At 40.7% G+C, this 20,384-nt stretch overlaps 1 protein-coding gene across 6 annotated transcripts in view; it reads right to left on the bottom strand.

The window, feature by feature from the left end:
- Positions 1-20,384, bottom strand: part of PHEX (phosphate regulating endopeptidase homolog X-linked) — a 259,988-nt gene that overhangs the window by 126,266 nt on the left and 113,338 nt on the right. For all 6 annotated transcript variants that reach the window (XM_037821360.1, XM_037821359.1, XM_037821363.1 and 3 more), the window contains one exon: positions 449-550. In XM_037821360.1, coding sequence (XP_037677288.1) covers positions 449-550 — 102 coding nt within the window. The remainder of the gene's footprint in view (positions 1-448; positions 551-20,384) is intronic.

Here is a 20,384-nt window from a genome sequence, read left to right as displayed (position 1 = left end):
GGACACTTGCACGCATCATGCACAGAGCAGGAGGACACACGGCCAATATGGGTTTTTCTTCTTTATGTCTTGAGGGCTCTTCTGCCAGCTGCTCCCCATGGCTCCCCACTGCTCTGCATTCTGCCATATCCAATGATGGTTTATGGCAAAATTCACTGGGCAGTAGTAAGCCATGAGGCTCTTAAAGACAGCAATTAGGAGAAAAGGAAAGGCTGAATTACGAGGTGTCGGAAAATGCAATTAGAAAAAGAAAAGGTCAGATCGTATTTTCTCTTACCTCCTGGTAGTGAAATCTATGTATTCATCCAAATACAGACACCTGACTAACGCCAGGGTCATTAGGAATCAACAGCTCAGTCAATATAAAAATCAACCACACAGTCAATGTCAGGCAGGAAAATCTGTTAAACTGAAAGTCATTATTTTTTTCGTCAAACAGAACCCTTACCTTTTCTTTGGCTCTCTTTTTGGTCCCTGCATCCATCCAATCATTTTCTTTCTCCAGCATGTCAATAAAGGCCCAGCGAACACCCTCGATCAATTCTTCCAGCTACAAGAAAATATCCAAAAACAGGCAGGGTCAATGCCAAGAAGCTTCAGAGAAGGTTTTCTGGGCCAAAATCGACGTGCACAAAAACATAGTTCACTGCTGATCACAGTGGGAAAGAGGTTCCTTTCAGCTTGACTCCGTGCTCTGGCAAGATATTCCCCCCCCGAAAATGAGTTTTTTTCCCATGGCTAGAAGACGACTAACCATTTCTTTTCACGAGAATGATGTGATGGCCCAGTTGTAAAAGAATTATACAGGGAAAGGAATTCACCATAGATTATCACTAATAACTTATCAGTGGTTTCTAAATCAGTCCATCCTCATCAAGGTGGCAACAGAATTCAATAGTTCAAAAAGGGCTTGAGAGAGACAAGCAAAGGCATGGACTATGTGTTTCTGACTGTGTATTGCAGAAGAAAGTGAATGGACAATTGAAAGAGATACTGTTAACAGAGATACAGGCAGGTAGAGCCAACCCCCCAAGGGAAACTTCCCCAACATAAATCAGACTTCAATCAAGACCCCAGTTCATTCCAAATTTAGTGCCAGGGGTTAAACCAGATGCTTGACTGTTCACTTATCATCTTCCTACTCTCCTCTCTACTCCCTTGCAGCTTAGAAAACTCTTAGGTTACTTTGAAGCTAAAATGGTTGGCCCCAAAGGGGGACTGCTACAGAAAGGATGTCTTCTGGAAGACTTGGTCCAGAGTGTTAAAGCAGTGAGACTGCACCCACGCTGATGACCTGGCTTTTTGGGGGCATGAGGAAAAGATGTGCTGACACAACTTCAGAGGCCCACATGGAGTGGTTTGAGGAAGTCCTGCCTGTTTATGGGCACAAACCCCTTGAAACTCCATTCTCCTGAAGAGATGCTTCTGGTTTCTTGATGGGACAAACAAGAAAGACTAAATACTGGGTTTTACACCAGAATTAAAATTTTTATTTGGGATTATGGTGTTCTAAGTCACTGTTTATCATTACTTCTAGAAGGAAAGAAGTTTAAATGTTTTCTTGGTTCTGTAATGAAATGTCAGCATGCAGCTCAAAACAATTTTTTTTCTGTTTAATAAGTTTTCAGCTATGTTTTCAGTTCAATAACAGTTGTAAGGGAACCAGAGCTGTAAATCAGCGGGCTGGGTTCCATCGTATGTAAATAAGAACAAACAGCAGATGGAAGGGGGTGGGGGAGGCTTCGCAGCTATTTCTTCTCAAGTTAGTAAAAACATTAAAAGAAGAGAAACCTCAACTTAGCATTGGGGCAGGATAAAAAAACATGGCATGATACAAGAGAAAAGGTTCTTTCAAATCACTTAAGACAGTGGTTCTCAACCTGGATTACACACTGGGATCTTTAAGGAACCTTTAAAAATCCCGAGGCCTGCCTGGGCATCCAGAGTTGATGTCTTTGGTCTGGAGTGCAGCCTGCAAGCATCTTGCAAGCATCCGCATCAGGAGTTTTAAAAGCTTCCCAGGTGGTTCTAATGTGAAGCCAGGGTTGAGAACCACTGGTCGAGGAGAAGCCACTTACTTTGCAGATAAGGAACTTAAGAGCCAAGAGAGTCAATCACCTGCTCAAGCTCATACACCTAGTGAGGGTCAGAGCCCAGATAAGGTCACAAAACTAAAATGACAGTTGTGAGCTCAGACCTTCTAGGAACAGCAGAAGTGTCCCTCGTCAATCAGAGCAAAATGCCAGGGAAGTGGAAGGGAACCAACAGAGAGATCCAGAAGTCACCATTTAAAACCAAAAACCCACATCAAGAGGGCATTACAATGACCATGCAATCCCCAGGGACTAAATCTCTTGCCTTTGCAGTCAGCAGCACCCCTAAAGTGTATGTGACCTCATCATGTGGCAACCACACCTGCCGGCCTGTCACCTTCTTCATAAAAACAGAAATATTTTCCCAAACTAAGCAGGGACAATGGGGATGGAAAAACAGGGGAGGATTGATTCAAGAGAGATTTAGTAACCAAGTCAATGGATCTGGGTGATTAATTTTACATGGGGAGGTGAGGAAAGGTGGGGAGAGGAATCAGATTAATTTCTAGGTTTCAGGCACAGGCCACTAGGTGGGTGCTTCCACCACCCTCTAAGACTGGGAACACTGGAAGAGCAGGAGGGCCAGACACAGATGCCAGAAGGCAGTGGGGTAAGGAGTGCACGAGAAATGGAGTCAGCAAGTCTGGACAACTCAGTCAGAGAAGTTTGTCTATGAAAGGGAGAAAGCAAAGATAAGGATAGAAGTGGAGGCAGTGGTTAAGGGAGAGGGTCTGAGGGTTTGGGCCTGGGGTTTTGTTACTGTCACTGCTGCTGTTGAAAGTGTGAGGGATCTGACTGTGTTTAAATACCGATGGAAAAGAACCAGAGAAGAGGGAGAGGTTGAAAATACAGGACAGAGAAAGGAGAAGAATGGCAAAGGGGGATGGGATCCAGAGAATATACGGAAGGGTTCACGTTAGACATGAGACAAGATTGTGAGGGACAAGGATAAAATGGTGGATGGGAATGCAGAAGAATCAATATATGAGATGGTGGAAGGTTGAGAGAGCCCTAGTATAATGGCATGGTTTCCTCCATGAAATAGGAGCGAGATCTTCTGCTAAAATGGAGGCTTCTCTAAAGAATGCTATTTCTTTACCCATGGCTATGTGCATCCTGGCAGCGTGAACATACCGCTAGGAAGAGGGGTATTTACAGATAAGGACAGAGAGGGTGTGCCAGTTTGAATGTACTGTGTCCCCCAAATGCCATTATCTTTGATGTAGTCTTGTGGGGCAGACGTTTTGGTGCTGATTAGATTTGCTTGGAATGTGCCCCACCCAGCTGTGGGTGATGACTCTGATGAGATACTCCCATGGAGGCATGGCCCCACCCATTCAGGGTGGGACTTGATCAGTGGAGTCATATAAATGAGCTGACTCAAAGAGAAGGAACTCAGTGCAGCTGTGAGTGACCTTTTGAAGAGGAGCAAGCTTGCTAGAGAGGAACGTCCTGGGAGAAAGCCATTTTGAAATCAGAACTTTGGAGCAGACGCCAGCCACATGCCTTCCCAGCTAACAGAGGTTTTCAGGATGCCATTGGCCATCCTCCAGTGAAGGTACTTGATTACTGATGTGTTACCTTGGACACTTTATGGCCTTAAGACTGTAACTGTGTAGCCAAATAAACCCCCTTTTTATAAAAGCCAATCCATCTCTGGTGTTTTGCATTCCACAGCATTAGCAAACTAGAACAGAGGGCAATGAAAGGTTTCCTCTCCATACCCTGGCCTACATGTAACAATATTAGAAAGCACCTAAAGAATAAGTAAAAAGCCAAACTTACCCAAGGGAAATATTTGGGGTAAGGTGTACAAAAACTAACCCACTTTTACATTACGATTTAAAATAAATAAATAAAACAAGCACTTCCCAAGTCAAATAGATCTTTGGCAAATATCTATTTTGGAATTTGGGGACTTCCATGGTGACTCTTAAGGTCATTTTGCCCCCATTCTCTTGGGGGTAATTTTATGAAGCAGGTACTTATTATTAAAATGGGGCTGAGTTCTTCCAGAGACTTCTCTCTAAGCAGCTTGATTTCATAGAACCCTCACTGGCCATTCCTGGACATTATCAAGGCTATCAAATTCATTAAGATTTTAATCATTTTGCATAGGTTTTCAAAGCTCTTTGTCCTTAATCTGCTAATTAACATTCCAAACGGAAATAAAAAGATGCAAAAAGATTCCAGTCCACTTCCAGGATGAGGAATAACAAATAGTTATAGGCAGCTTCCTTCTTTCTCTTTCTTTTCCTCTCCCCCTCCTACCTCCACCACCTCTGTCTTCTCTAAATCTATAGTTTGACAACTCGGTCTCTTGGTGGCCCTCTTATCTACGTCAAAACCCAAGTAAATCGCTTCACTTTTTGCTTTCCCATGAGCCTCAGCTGACCTTTGCCCTTGCCCTCTCAGGCACCACCACTCCCAGTCCCATCCTGCATCAGAGGCTCTCAATTTTTTTTTTGCAGACTTTACAGATTTTTTGTATAACATTCTCTGTGAAATGGTGCTGACCTGCCCCAGCAGACTTCAAGAACAAGGGAAAACTTTGAAGGTAGAGTCCTTGGTTGGCATGTCAATGCAAATAAGAGAACTCATGATTGTAGCATTCTGGAACTAGGAAGATAAATCACTGAACACTTCTGATTCTTATCTTTAGACTACTCTACAGCATCACATAATAACATCACCCACAGTCAAGTCTGTTCCCCGAGGCAGCAAAAGTCTGCCATATTGGAAAGTGAGAAAAAAAGAGAGAAATCGTATTTCTTCACCAGACCTTGACCCAACACCCCAATCAGCCACTGTATAACATTAACAGAAATCATTTAAAGTGGAAGTCATAAGGTGAAGTTATCCATAGAAAATATTTACGGGCAAAGATCAAAGTATAACAAAAATTAACTCAAGTGTTATTATAGTAAAATCCACCACATTCAGGGTAAAGGCCCTCCAGGCAAAGCAACATTTTCTTAGGCATCTATTTATTTCCTATTCTATGGATTCACACCATGAAAATAGAGTTCATTTGGTTGGTCTACGGGCAGTTGGCCATTCTTTTCCTCAACCAATGTTATTTAAAAGTAGGTTCCCCCTTTTCACTTTGCACCCCACGATTTGCTCATAGTATTCCACACCGACACCAGACACGGGGAGCACACACATGTATGTGCATACACGTGCTACCCTTCCAGCACAGGCTTTTTTTAAAAGTGAGATTCCCCTATCTTAGTAAACTATAAATCATCTCACCTAACTCCTCTTCTGACTTCTCTTCACCCTTTCTCCCATCACACGGACATGGAAATTTTGTGTTTTGCATAAATGCGGAGTGTGCCAGTTTGAATGTGTTGTGTCCCCCAAATGCCATTATCTTTGATGTAGTCTTGTGGGGCAGACGTTTTGGTGCTGATTAGATTTGCTTGGAATGTGCCCCACCCAGCTGTGGGTGATGACTCTGATGAGATACTCCCATGGAGGCATGGCCCCACCCATTCAGGGTGGGCCTTGATCAGTGGAGCCATATAAATGAGCTGACTCAAAGAGAAGGAACTCAGTGCAGCTGTGAGTGACCTTTTGAAGAGGAGCAAGCTTGCTAGAGAGGAACGTCCTGGGAGAAAGCCATTTTGAAACCAGAACTTCGGAGCAGACGCCAGCCACGTGCCTTCCCAGCTAACAGAGGTTTTCCGGATGCCATTGGCCATCCTCCAGTGAAGGTACCCGATTACTGATGTGTTACCTTGGACACCTTATGGCCTTAAGACTGTAACTGTGTAGCCAAATAAACCCCCTTTTTATAAAAGCCAATCCATCTCTGGTGTTTTGCATTCTGCAGCATTAGCAAACCAGAACACGGAGAGACGGTTCTATTACCGAATTTGAAGGGGCATATACCCCACTGTCAGTTGCAGTTTCTTTCAATGCTTTGTCTCTGGCAATAAGAAATCCTACCAGGCCAGCTCAAATCCAGCCTCACTCATGAATCCCAAACACTTAAGCCCATACTTGCAATTCCTTCTCAGGGTTCCTATTAGACTGATAATCAGAACAACAGGTGGGTGTTTAATTTCTTGTCCATGTATATTTACTTGGTCTCCCCAACAAGATCCATAAGCTTCTATGATTTAGAAGAAACAAGATCATGAATTTGTAAGCAAACCAAAAAATATTATGTACATGTAAAGGATTGTTAGTTTTGTGATTTCATATCTCCTGTTGCTCCTAGTCTAACATTAATATAAAGCATGTGCTCAATAAAGACAAGCTGATTGCTTGATGTTTTCTAAAGCCTCCAGTGGTGTTCTAGTTTGCTAATGCTGCTGAAATACAAAATACCAGAGATGGACTGGCTTTTATAAAGGGGGTTTATTTGGTTACACAGTGACAGTCTCAAGGCCATAAAGTGTCCATCAACAAAGGGTACCTTCACTGGAGGATGGCCAATGGCATCCGGAAAACCTCTGTTAGCTGGGAAGGCATGTGGCTGGCGTCTGCTTGATCCCAGGTTGTGTTTCAAAATGGCATTCTCCAAAATGTCTGCATCAGCTTCCAACGGCCATCTTCAAAATGTCTGTCTCAGCTCCGCTAGCTGTGAGCTCCTTCTGTCTGAGTTTACATAGTGCTCTAGTAAACTAAACAAGGCCCATGCTGAATGGGCAGGACCACGCCTCCATGGAAATTATCCAGAGTTATCACCTACAGTTAGGTGGGTCATAGCTCTAAGGACACTGAATCAATAGGTTCCAACCCAATCCACACTAATACGTCTGCCCCCACAAGAATGCATTAAAGAATATGGCTTTTTCTGGAGGACATAAATATATAAACTGGCACAAACGGTTACCTAGCAGAGAAGTGAAATTGAATCAAATATCTTTTTTCTACATGCTAGGGTATAGAAGTTATTCTAGCAGTACAAAGAGAAAATCATATCAAACTTATTCTTAGATAAGTTGTAATTATTCAAACATGACAGGGAGACTTAATAACATGGAGTTGAAAAAAAGGAAAAGGGCATGGGACCCTTTTTATATCAAGTCATTTTTGAAAAGAGATACCTATTCTGAATTTAGTAATTCAAAGCTTGAATCCATCTATGGAAGCCATTAGTGAACTGCAATTCCATATTTACATTAGGGAGCAAGTTTCACATCAAATGTCTATGGACTAGCTGTAGCCTGTAATCAAATATAAGTTTTAGTGGAAACCAAATGACTCAGGAAGTTGGGCCAGTCCATTCTGAGACTGATACCAACATGGCACCAGGACAGATGACTAAGGATGGATTAAATATATATATACACACATATATATGTATATATGTATGTATGTATGTTTATGGTAAAAAGAATTACAGGATAATAGAGTTCTACAAGGGGAGGGGAGGGGGAAAAGAAATCTTCAAGGAGGTATGTATCAATCTTAAATTAATGTAATTTTAATAAAAATTCTTAACTAAAAGGCATAATGTTGAATAGGTTTTCTTATTTAACATATTTAGAAATCATAAGTAATATCTTAATAAAACATGAGATAAAAAGTCTCCAATCTTCCCATTGGTCTAGAGCTGGACAGGTCTAGAGCAGTTGTAAACATCTGATCTGTGAACGTGAAAAACTGAAATCTTTGCCAACAATTTATGTGATTAACTCAGAAGAGATAAGCTGCCATCTCAGGGGGTTCCTAAAGCTGTTCTTTATGGCAACTGTCACTTTACTAGAAATACAGACATTAGATAAATCAATGTATTAATAAATATTAAACATTCATTTATTATGTTTAATGAGACAATTTCTAAAAATTAGTTTGAATTGGCTCCTGATAAAAATATAATAACAGCATTAAAATAAGAAGTAGAGACCTGTATTGAAGTGGAAGAGATGATTAAGCCAGAAAAACTAAGGATAGTTGGAAACTGCTGAAGTTTCTGGCAGCCAAGTTAATAAGAGAAATCAGTGAGCTAATAAATCATACCAGTTTGCCAAGATTAACAAGTTAGCATAGCTATTAAACATGCTGGCAAAAAAGAAACGAATATCAAGTTATTTGGGGCCTCAGTCATGCTATAAAACACTTAGTCTGGTGATGCAGGAATTTAGCATGTCCTTTTATCAAAAATAATTTGGCCACAAGACTGGGCTGGGAGTAATTAAGAGTAAAATCCTATTTTACTAGATATGAGCATGTAGATTGTGATCAAATTTTATACTCATTTTCTTTCCATGTTTCCCATTTTCCCACCTCTGAGAAGGAAGAGATCAGAGTCCAGAATAATATTTACAAGTCAACCAGTATCATTAAGGTACAGCCTTCAGCTGAGGTTGAACTCCCCATAGCAAGTAAACCTTCCAGGTCACTTCCAAAATTCAGATCTGTTGGAGGGCATAATATACTTTCTTTCAGTGAATGAATTTCCAGTAGAGGGTCTTTGCATTGCCTGTACGTTTCACAGAGCCAATCAGATCAGAGTGACAAGACTGTGGCCAATAATATATGACAAATGCAACAGCCTCCAATGCTATCCAGAGATGTAGAAAACAAACAAGAAAGCTGGGCCAAATATGTCATCCTCGTGGCATCACACTCAAGGACAAGGGCAAGACTAGCGTCCAAACTTATTTTAAAAGAATTCCCAATGAGCTAGCTAAATTTCTTATTTTGCTGGATATCATTTTACCAAAGTTTGCTTAAAATGAGCTGTCAGGTTGGGGTCTGACAACATTTGTTGTAACAAGATGTAGCCTGTAGAGAGTTGTGAAACCTGGACCTGTTTCAGAAATTATATTTGTTTCCTTATACAGTTTGATGAGACTCTCCTATGAGCCAGACTTAGCCTTAAATGAGAGGGCAGGTTCTCTACTACATTGGGCATGTTTGGAGGACTAGCCACAACAAAAGCTCCCAGGCACCTCCCTCACTCTCACTCTTTCCAAGATAAATTAGGGGGAGATGCCACAGTTCATGGCAGCACTCTGATGTTATGAAATTCTATCTTTATTATTAACGTTAGGCATGGCACACGGTAATAACAGTAGCTAAAATTCACTGTGCACTTACTATGTGCCAGGTGCTGTGCCAAGCCCTCCACATGGATTATCTCATTTGATCCTCACCACAAACACATGAGGTAGGTACAATTTTTATCCCCATTTGTGACATACAGCAACGATGGCCCTAATTCTTCACCACCACCCCATATCCATGCTCTTTGCTGGGTGACTTTGCAGTGCCTTTTGCTAAAACTGCAGTCTATTTTCATGTCCCATAAATCTGGACTGGCCCTGTGACTTGCTTTGGCCAAGAGAAAGCAGACGTGACATAGTGCTGGTACTGAACCTGGGCCACAGGAGGCCTTGCGCGTTTCTGCTTGTTCTTTTGCACCTCTGCCATCACAATGAAAGCATGCCCGGGCTAGCCGGCTGAAGGATATGAGATACTTGGGGCAGAGCCGAGACATCCCAGTCACCTCTGCCAAAGCCAGCCTAGACTGGCCAACCCCCAGACATTAGAATAAACCCAGCCAAAGTAAGCAGAGCTGCCTAGGAGACCAGCAACTGACTCCGGAGGCATCAGTAATAAAGGTTTGTTGTTGAATGTCAGTGGGGTTTGGTGATTGTTTGTTACACAGCATTAGTGTAGCACTAGACAACTCTTGCACCACTTATCAATGGGGAAACAAGGGCTCAAAGAGGTTAACTAACTTGCCCAAATTGCTAAGAGTAGAGTTGCATTATGAGATGCTAATGAGACTTTGTAGAAAACCAGATGTGATTTCTATATAAGGTCAATATTTTGTAACTATACTAAAAAGCCCTTTAAAAACAAAATCATTTTGGTTTTGCCCTAATTCAGGCAGGTCTTCAGAAAAGACCCAGAGGAAATTATCTTAATAATAATAGTTGATAGCGCGCACTAGAAAAACAGAAACAGGGTCATTTAGTAGACAGAGAGAAGATCCTTTCTTTGCACGATTTGTGTCAAAGGGACCTTTATCTGCACAATGGTCTTTCTGAGAGTAATCTTGTGAGTAGTGGCATCTTCAAAGAACAAAGAACCCCTCAGTATGAGGGCATTGCCGTAACACATAAGACTGACTTTCACGTGACTTCTGCCATCAGTGTTACAGTTAATCTCATTTACTCAAACATGGAGAGACACAGTGAGTGGGGGAATTGGAGAACTTAAAAAATATTAATGACAGTACATCAATTCAATTACCTTAGCTCACTAATGAGGTGAACTAGTGTTTGGAAGTTGTAAGTTCAAACTCCACCACTGCAATTGGACCCATGTGGGTACTTAAGTCTTCAACACCAGCTACAGGCAGTATGGGGTGGGAGGAGAAACCTGTTCTTAGAATAAGAATTACTAGTGGAATTGCTCACACAGAGCAGCACAGAAAAATGGAAGATACTGTAGGTCATCTACGGCATTATTTGGGGACATGAGAAATGCCTTCATCATAAAGGGAAAAAAAGAATAAGCTACTATAGTGCAGGGGAAAAGAGTGGATTGTTTTACACAGTGAGTGAAGTTTTAATGCTTCACTTAATAATAAAGTCTAAACCTGAGTTTAATAAAAGATTTGTTCCTCTTTGACTAAATTAACCTTCTGCATACAGTATGTATTAATATATGATAAGAGACCAATGACTTTAGCTTTCATCTGAGGGTTCACCCTATAACAAAAACACAAGATGTGAGGAAGCAGCAAAAAATGCCTATTGGCAGAGTTGAGCTACATGAATAAAAATAAGGAGTTTGGGGACACAGTGTCTACAATGAAATACAATAAGATATGGTTTAATACAGATGAACTTAACTCAGCCAAAATGTTCAAACGGGAATGCCAATTTAACTGAATTTTCTCTTTTTTTGCATCAACAGTTAATAGAAAATTGTTCCTTGATGTATATGTTCACAATTCTGTCTTAGTAACTAAAGAATGGTGAACATTAAAAAAAAAAGCTTTTTAAATGAAAATCTTACAGAACCTTGGGGCACCATTCCAAATATCAGGTATCACTCCTTGGAATGATGCAGGTAGAAAATACTGGAAATTGAGTTCAGTGTGCACACCAAGCCCAAGATGCACCTGCACAGTTGCTCTAATATTAAACTTTATCTCTGATAATCAGCTTGTTTCTTATTATTTCCCTCTTTCTCCTGAAAATTATATAAACATAAAAATGCAATTTCAACTGGGTAGAGTTGAACTGATTAGATTTTCACTGTGTTCATCTTTAAAATTTTGAAATACTAGAAGCAAAACCCATGCCAACTGTTTCATATCTCTAAAATGCTTAAAAAAAAAAAAAAAAAAAAGGAAATGGCTTTAAACCCCACAGCCGGAGGCGGGGCAAGATGGCAGACTGGTGAGCTGTATGTTTTAGTTACTCCTCCAGGAAAGTAGGTAAAAAGCCAGGAACTGCGTGGACTGGACACCACAGAGCAATCTGTCTTTGGGCATACTTCATACAACACTCATGAAAACGTGGAACTGCTGAGATCACCGAAATCTGTAAGTTTTTGCGGCCAGGGGACCCGCGCCCCTCCCTGCCAGGCTCAGTCCCGGGGGAGGAGGGGCTGTCAGCTCCAGGAAGGAGAAGGGAGAATTGCAGTGGCTGCTCTCATCGGAAACTCATTCTACTGATTCAAACTCCAACCATAGATAGACTGAGGCCAGACACCAGAGACTCTGAGAGCAGCCAGCCCAGCAGAGAGGAGACGGGCATAGAAGGAAAACAACACGAGAAGCTCCAAAGTTAAAGCAGAGGATTTTTGGAGTTCTGGTGAACACAGAAAGGGGAAGGGCGGAGATCAGGCCTTGAGGCGCATATGCAAATCCCGAAGCAAGGCTGATCTCTCTGCCCAGGGCACCTTTCCTTAATGGCCCTGGTTGCTTTGTCTATTAGCATTTCAATAACCCATTAGATCTCTGAGGAGGGCCGTTTTTTTTTTTTTTTTTTTTTTTTTTAAATCCTTTTTGCTTTTTCTAAAACAATTACTCTAAGAAGCTCAATACAGAAAGCTTCAAAGAATTGAAATTTGGGCACGTCAAGTCAAGAGCAGAACTAAGAGAGCTCTGAGACAAAAGGCAATAATCCAGTGGCTGAGAAAATTCACTAAACAACACAACTTCCCAAGAAAAGGGGGGTGTCCGCTCACAGCCACCATCCTGGTGGACAGGAAACACTCCTGCCCATCGCCAGCCCCATAGCCCAGAGCTGCCCCAGACAACCCAGTGTGACGGAAGTGCTTCAAATAACAGGCACACACCACAAAACTGGGCGTGGACATTAGCCTTCCCTGCAACCTCAGCTGAATGTCCCAGAGCTGGGAAGGGGGAGCAGTGTGAATTAACAGAGCCCCATTCAGCCATCATTTGAGCAGACTGGGAGCCTCCCAACACAGCCCAGCAGCCCAGAACTGCCCTGGGGGGACGGCACTCACCTGTGACATAGCACAGTCATCCCTCAACAGAGGACCCGGGGTGCACAGCCTGGAAGAGGGGCCCACTTGCAAGTCTCAGGAGCCATACGCCACTACCAAAGACTTGTGGGTCAGTGGCAGAGACAAACTGTGGCAGGACTGAACTGAAGGATTAGACTATTGCAGTAGCTTTAAAAACTCTAGGATCATCAGGGAGATTTGATTGTTAGGGCCACCCCCCCTCCCCGACTGCCCAGAAACACGCCCCACATACAGGGCAGGCAACACCAACTACACACGCAAGCTTGGGACACCAATTGGGCCCCACAAGACTCACTCCCCCACTCACCAAAAAGGCTAAGCAGGGGAGATCTGGCTTGTGGAGAACAGGTGGCTCGTGGACGCCACCTGCTGGTTAGTTAGAGAAAGTGTACTCCACGAAGCTGTAGATCTGATAAATTAGAGATAAGGACTTCAATTGGTCTACAAACCCTAAAAGAACCCTATCAAGGACAGCAAATGCCACGAGGCCAAAAACAACAGAAAATTATAAAGCATATGAAAAAAACCAGACGATATGGATAACCCAAGCCCAAGCACCCAAATCAAAAGACCAGAAGAGACACACCTAGAGCAGCTACTCAAAGAACTAAAGATGAACAATGAGACCCTAGTACGGGATATGAAGGAAATCAAGAAGACCCTAGAAGAGCATAAAGAAGACATTGCAAGACTAAATAAAAAAATGGATGATCTTATGGAAATTAAAGAAACTGTTGACCAAATTAAAAAGATTCTGGACACTCATAGTACAAGACTAGAGGAAGTTGAACAACGAATCAGTGACCTGGAAGATGACAGAATGGAAAATGAAAGCATAAAAGAAAGAATGGGGAAAAAAATTGAAAAACTCGAAATGGACCTCAGGGATATGATAGATAATATGAAGCGTCCGAATATAAGACTCATTGGTGTCCCAGAAGGGGAAGAAAAGGGTAAAGGTCTAGGAAGAGTATTCAAAGAAATTGTTGGGGAAAACTTCCCAAATCTTCTAAACAACATAAATACACAAATCATAAATGCTCAGCGAACTCCAAATAGAATAAATCCAAAAAAACCCACTCCGAGACATATACTGATCACACTGTCAAACATAGAAGAGAAGGAGCAAGTTCTGAAAGCAGCAAGAGAAAAGCAATTCACCACATACAAAGGAAACAGCATAAGACTAAGTAGTGACTACTCAGCAGCCACCATGGAGGCGAGAAGGCAATGGCATGATATATTTAAAATTCTGAGAGAGAGGAATTTCCAGCCAAGAATACTTTATCCAGCAAAGCTCTCCTTCAAATTTGAGGGAGAGCTTAAATTTTTCACAGACAAAGAAATGCTGAGAGAATTTGCTAACAAGAGACCTGCCCTACTGGAGATACTAAAGGGAGCCCTACAGACAGAGAAACAAAGACAGGACAGAGAGACTTGGAGAAAGGTTCAGTACTAAAGAGATTCGGTATGGGTACAATAAAGGATATTAATAGAGAGAGGGAAAAATATGGCAAACATAATCCAAAGGATAAGATGGCCGATTCAAGAAATGCCTTCACGGTTTTAACGTTGAATGTAAATGGATTAAACTCCCCAATTAAAAGATATAGATTCGCAGAATGGATCAAAAAAAATGAACCATCAATATGTTGCATACAAGAGACTCATCTTAGACACAGGGACACAAAGAAACTGAAAGTGAAAGGATGGAAAAAAATATTTCATGCAAGCTACAGCCAAAAGAAAGCAGGTGTAGCAATATTAATCTCAGATAAAATAGACTTCAAATGCAGGGATGTTTTGAGAGACAAAGAAGGCCACTACATACTAATAAAAGGGGCAATTCAGCAAGAAGAAATAACAATCGTAAATGTCTATGCACCCAATCAAGGTGCCACAAAATACATGAGAGAAACATTGGCAAAACTAAAGGAAGCAATTGATGTTTCCACAATAATTGTGGGAGACTTCAACACATCACTCTCTCCTATAGATAGATCAACCAGACAGAAGACCAATAAGGAAATTGAAAACCTAAACAATCTGATAAATGAATTAGATTTAACAGACATCTACAGGACATTACATCCCAAATCACCAGGATAGACATACTTTTCTAGTGCTCACGGAACTTTCTCCAGAATAGATCATATGCTGGGACATAAAACAAGCCTCAATAAATTTAAAAAGATTGAAATCATTCAAAGCACATTCTCTGACCACAATGGAATACAATTAGAAGTCAATAACCATCAGAGACTTAGAAAATTCACAAATACCTGGAGGTTAAACAACACACTCCTAAACAATCAGTGGGTTAAAGAAGAAATAGCAAGAGAAATTGCTAAATATATAGAGACGAATGAAAATGAGAACACAACATACCAAAACCTATGGGATGCAGCAAAAGCAGTGCTAAGGGGGAAATTTATAGCACTAAACGCATATATTAAAAAGGAAGAAAGAGCCAAAATCAAAGAACTAATGGATCAACTGAAGAAGCTAGAAAATGAACAGCAAACCAATCCTAAACCAAGTAGAAGAAAAGAAATAACAAGGATTAAAGCAGAAATAAATGACATAGAGAACAAAAAAACAATAGAAAGGATAAACATCACCAAAAGTTGGTTCTTTGAGAAGATCAACAAGATTGACAAGCCCCTAGCTAGACTGACAAAATCAAAAAGAGAGAAGACCCATATAAACAAAATAATGAATGAAAAAGGTGACATAACTGCAGATCCTGAAGAAATTAAAAAAATTATAAGAGGATATTATGAACAACTGTATGGCAACAAACTGGATAATGTAGAAGAAATGGACAATTTCCTGGAAACATATGAACAACCTAGACTGACCAGAGAAGAAATAGAAGACCTCAACCAACCCATCACAAGCAAAGAGATCCAATCAGTCATCAAAAATCTTCCCACAAATAAATGCCCAGGGCCAGATGGCTTCACAGGGGAATTCTACCAAACTTTCCAGAAAGAACTGACACCAATCTTACTCAAACTCTTTCAAAACATTGAAAAAAATGGAACACTACCTAACTCATTTTATGAAGCTAACATCAATCTAATACCAAAACCAGGCAAAGATGCTACAAAAAAGGAAAACTACCGGCCAATCTCCCTAATGAATATAGATGCAAAAATCCTCAACAAAATACTTGCAAATCGAATCCAAAGACACATTAAAAAAATCATACACCATGACCAAGTGGGGTTCATTCCAGGCATGCAAGGATGGTTCAACATCAGAAAAACAATCAATGTATTACAACACATTAAAAACTCGAAAGGGAAAAATCAATTGATCATCTCAATAGATGCTGAAAAAGCATTTGACAAAATCCAACATCCCTTTTTGATAAAAACACTTCAAAGGTAGGAATTGAAGGAAACTTCCTCAACATGATAAAGAGCATATATGAAAAACCCACAGCCAGCATAGTACTCAATGGTGAGAGACTGAAAGCCTTCCCTCTAAGATCAGGAACAAGACAAGGATGCCCGCTGTCACCACTGTTATTCAACATTGTGCTGGAAGTGCTAGCCAGGGCAATCCGGCAAGACAAAGAAATAAAAGGCATCCAAATTGGAAAAGAACAAGTAAAACTGTCATTGTTTGCAGATGATATGATCTTATATCTAGAAAACCCTGAGAAATCAACGATACACCTACTAGAGCTAATAAACAAATTTAGCAAAGTAGCGGGATACAAGATTAATGCACATAAGTCAGTAATGTTTCTATATGCTAGAAATGAACAAACTGAAGAGACACTCAAGAAAAAGATACCATTTTCAATAGCAACTAAAAAAATCAAGTACCTAGGAATCAACTTAACCAAAGATGTAAAAGACCTATACAAAGAAAACTACATAACTCTACTAAAAGAAATAGAAGGGGACCTTAAAAGATGGAAAAATATTCCATGTTCATGGATAGGAAGGCTAAATGTCATTAAGATGTCAATTCTACCCAAACTCATCTACAGATTCAATGCAATCCCAATCAAAATTCCAACAACCTACTTTGCAGACTTGGAAAAGCTAGTTATCAAATTTATTTGGAAAGGGAAGATGCCTCGAATTGCTAAAGACACTCTAAAAAAGAAAAACGAAGTGGGAGGACTTACACTCCCTGACTTTGAAGCTTATTATAAAGCCACAGTTGCCAAGACAGCATGGTACTGGCACAAAGATAGACATATAGATCAATGGAATCGAATTGAGAATTCAGAGATAGACCCTCAGATCTATGGCCGACTGATCTTTGATAAGGCCCCCAAAGTCACCGAACTGAGCCATAATGGTCTTTTCAACAAATGGGGCTGGGAGAGTTGGATATCCATATCCAAAAGAATGAAAGAGGACCCCTACCTCACCCCCCTACACAAAAATTAACTCAAAATGGACCAAAGATCTCAATATAAAAGAAAGTACCATAAAACTCCTAGAAGATAATGTAGGAAAACATCTTCAAGACCTTGTATTAGGAGGCCACTTCCTAGACTTTACACCCAAAGCACAAGCAACAAAAGAGAAAATAGATAAATGGGAACTCCTCAAGCTTAGAAGTTTCTGCACCTCAAAGGAATTTCTCAAAAAGGTAAAGAGGCAGCCAACTCAATGGGAAAAAATTTTTGGAAACCATGTATCTGACAAAAGACTGATATCTTGCATATACAAAGAAATCCTACAACTCAATGACAATAGTACAGACAGCCCAATTATAAAATGGGCAAAAGATATGAAAAGACAGTTCTCTGAAGAGGAAATACAAATGACCAAGAAACACATGAAAAAATGTTCAGCTTCACTAGCTTTTAGAGAGATGCAAATTAAGACCACAATGAGATACCATCTAACACCGGTTAGAATGGCTGCCATTAAACAAACAGGAAACTACAAATGCTGGAGGGGATGTGGAGAAATTGGAACTCTTATTCATTGTTGGTGGGACTGTATAATGGTTCAGCCACTCTGGAAGTCAGTCTGGCAGTTCCTTAGAAAACTAGATATAGAGCTACCATTCGATCCAGCGATTGCACTCCTCGGTATATACCCGGAAGATCGGAAAGCAGTGACACGAACAGATATCTGCACGCCAATGTTCATAGCAGCATTATTCACAATTGCCAAGAGATGGAAACAACCCAAATGTCCTTCAACAGATGAGTGGATAAATAAAATGTGGTATATACACACGATGGAATACTACGCGGCAGTAAGAAGGAACGATCTGGTGAAACATATGACAACATGGATGAACCTTGAAGACATAATGCTGAGCGAAATAAGCCAGGCACAAAAAGAGAAATATTATATGCTACCACTAATGTGAACTTTGAAAAATGTAAAACAAATGGTTTATAATGTAGAATGTAGGGGAACTAGCAGTAGAGAGCAATTAAGGAAGGGGGAACAATAATCCAGGAAGAACAGATAAGCTATTTAAAGTTCTGGGGATGCCCAGAAATGACTATGGTCTGTTAATTTCTGATGGTTGTAGTAGGAACAAGTTCACCGAAATGTTGCTATATTATGTAACTTTCTTGGGGTAAAGTAGGAACATGTTGGAAGTTAAGCAGTTATCTTAGGTTAGTTGTCTTTTTCTTACTCCCTTGCTATGGTCTCTTTGAAATGCTCTTTTATTGTATGTTTGTTTTCTTTTTAACTTTTTTTTTCATACAGGTGATTTGAAAAAAGAAGGGAAAGTTAAAAAAAAAAAAAAAAAAAAAAAAAAAAAAAGAAAAAAGACAAACAAGGGGAAAAAAAAAAAAAAAAGATGTAGTGCCCCCTTGAGGAGCCTGTGGAGAATGCAGGGGTATTCGCCTACCCCACCTCCATGGTTGCTAACATGACCACAGACATAGGGGACTGGTGGTTTGATGGGTTGAGCCCTCTACCATAAGTTTTACCCTTGGGAAGACGGTTGCTGCAAAGGAGAGGCTAGGCCTCCCTGTATTTGTGCCTAAGAGTCTCCTCCTGAATGCCTCTTTGTTGCTCAGATGTGGCCCTCTCTCTCTGGCTAAGCCAACTTGAAAGGTGAAATCACTGCCCTCCCCCCTACGTGGGATCAGACACCCAGGGAAGTGAATCTCCCTGGCAACGTGGAATATGACTCCCAGGGAGGAATGTAGACCTGGCACCGTGGGACGGAGAACATCTTCTTGACCAAAAGGGGGATGTGAAAGGAAATGAAATAAGCTTCAGTGGCAGAGAGATTCCAAAAGGAGCCGAGAGGTCACTCTGGTGGGCACTCTTATGCACACTTTAGACAACCCTTTTAGGTTCTAAAGAATTGGGGTAGCTGGTGGTGGATACCTGAAACTGTCAAACTACAACCCAGAACCCATGAATCTCGAAGACAGTTGTATAAAAATGTAGCTTATGAGGGGTGACAATGGGATTGGGAAAGCCATAAGGACCAAACACCACTTTGTCTAGTTTATGGATGGATGTGTAGAAAAGTAGGGGAGGGAAACAGACAGACAAAGGTACCCAGTGTTCTTTTTTACTTCAATTGCTCTTTTTCACTCTAATTATTATTCTTGTTATTTTTGTGTGTGTGCTAATGAAGGTGTCAGGGATTGATTTAGGTGATGAATGTACAACTATGTAATGGTACTGTAAACAATCGAAAGTGCAATTTGTTTTGTATGACTGCGTGGTATGTGAATATATCTCAATAAAATGATGATTTAAAAAAAAAAAATAAAAAAAAAAAAAAAAAAAAGGAAATATATGCCTTTTATTTTTATTAGAATAAATACTTTTACAATAAGTTAGAATCTATATTAGAATATTTGAATATTCTTAACGTTAGAGTAATATTAGAATAAATAATTTGTAGTAAGTGTGAATTAACTACAGGATGAGCCACTAAGAGGTCTGGTCACCTCATTCCAGTCAAAACTGGTGAAGATGTAAGTGTCTTTCAGAGAGAGGCAAGGGAATGGACATTGGCTTGGAGCTAGATTGTCTGGGCCTGAACCCTGCCTAAACCATTTTCAAGCCATGTGATCTTAGGGAAATTACTCAAATTCCCTAAGCCTCAGTTTTCTCATCTGGAAAATGGGGACAGCAATAGCAGTTACAGGGTGGCTATAAGGATTTAATGAATTAACACAGTGAGAACACTTAGAACTATGCCAGACACCTAGTTAGCACTCAGCAAACTTTAGCTACAATTATTATCACCACCAGACCTTAAGAACATTGTATCCTGACCATCAGTCACACTAGGTCTCTGGTGACAATCCCTTCTCTTCCTATCCATTGTCAGGATCTTCACCTGCCTTCTGTGTACCTGAATATCTCTCTGGGATATTTACTCATATATTACAGATATAACTCATCATTAATAAGGAAAAGGAAATGTAAAAGAACAATAATGAGCAAAAACTTTAGACACCCCCCCCCCCCCCCAACAAACACACCCTCCCTAATCCTCTCTCCTGTCATTTAGGTCACGAGCACACAGACCAGAACTTGTCATAGTGGGATGAGAGCATCATCTCTATTTATGGTGACAATACATCATGGATTCTCAGGGCAGGGTATGGGGGGACAAAGTCTTGCTGTTCAAGTCAACTGGCCCAACCTGCTCCTATGAATCTTCAGGGCTTGTTTTGTTGTTTGGGGATTTTTTAGTGGCAACTCCTTGCAAACAAATGAAAGATGCTAAAGCCTCGCCACTCAACAGTGTGGTCCCTGGACCAGCAGCATCAGCAGCACCTGGGAGCTTGTCAGACCTGTGACTTCGTGGGTCCTACCCCAGACTAACTCAGAATCTGCATTT

The sequence above is a fragment of the Choloepus didactylus genome, chromosome X (genome assembly GCF_015220235.1).
Source record: "Choloepus didactylus isolate mChoDid1 chromosome X, mChoDid1.pri, whole genome shotgun sequence".
In the NCBI taxonomy this organism is placed as follows: domain Eukaryota; kingdom Metazoa; phylum Chordata; class Mammalia; order Pilosa; family Megalonychidae; genus Choloepus; species Choloepus didactylus.
The sequence above is the reverse complement of the archived record's forward strand: the minus strand, read 5'-3'. Positions and strand labels throughout refer to the sequence as shown.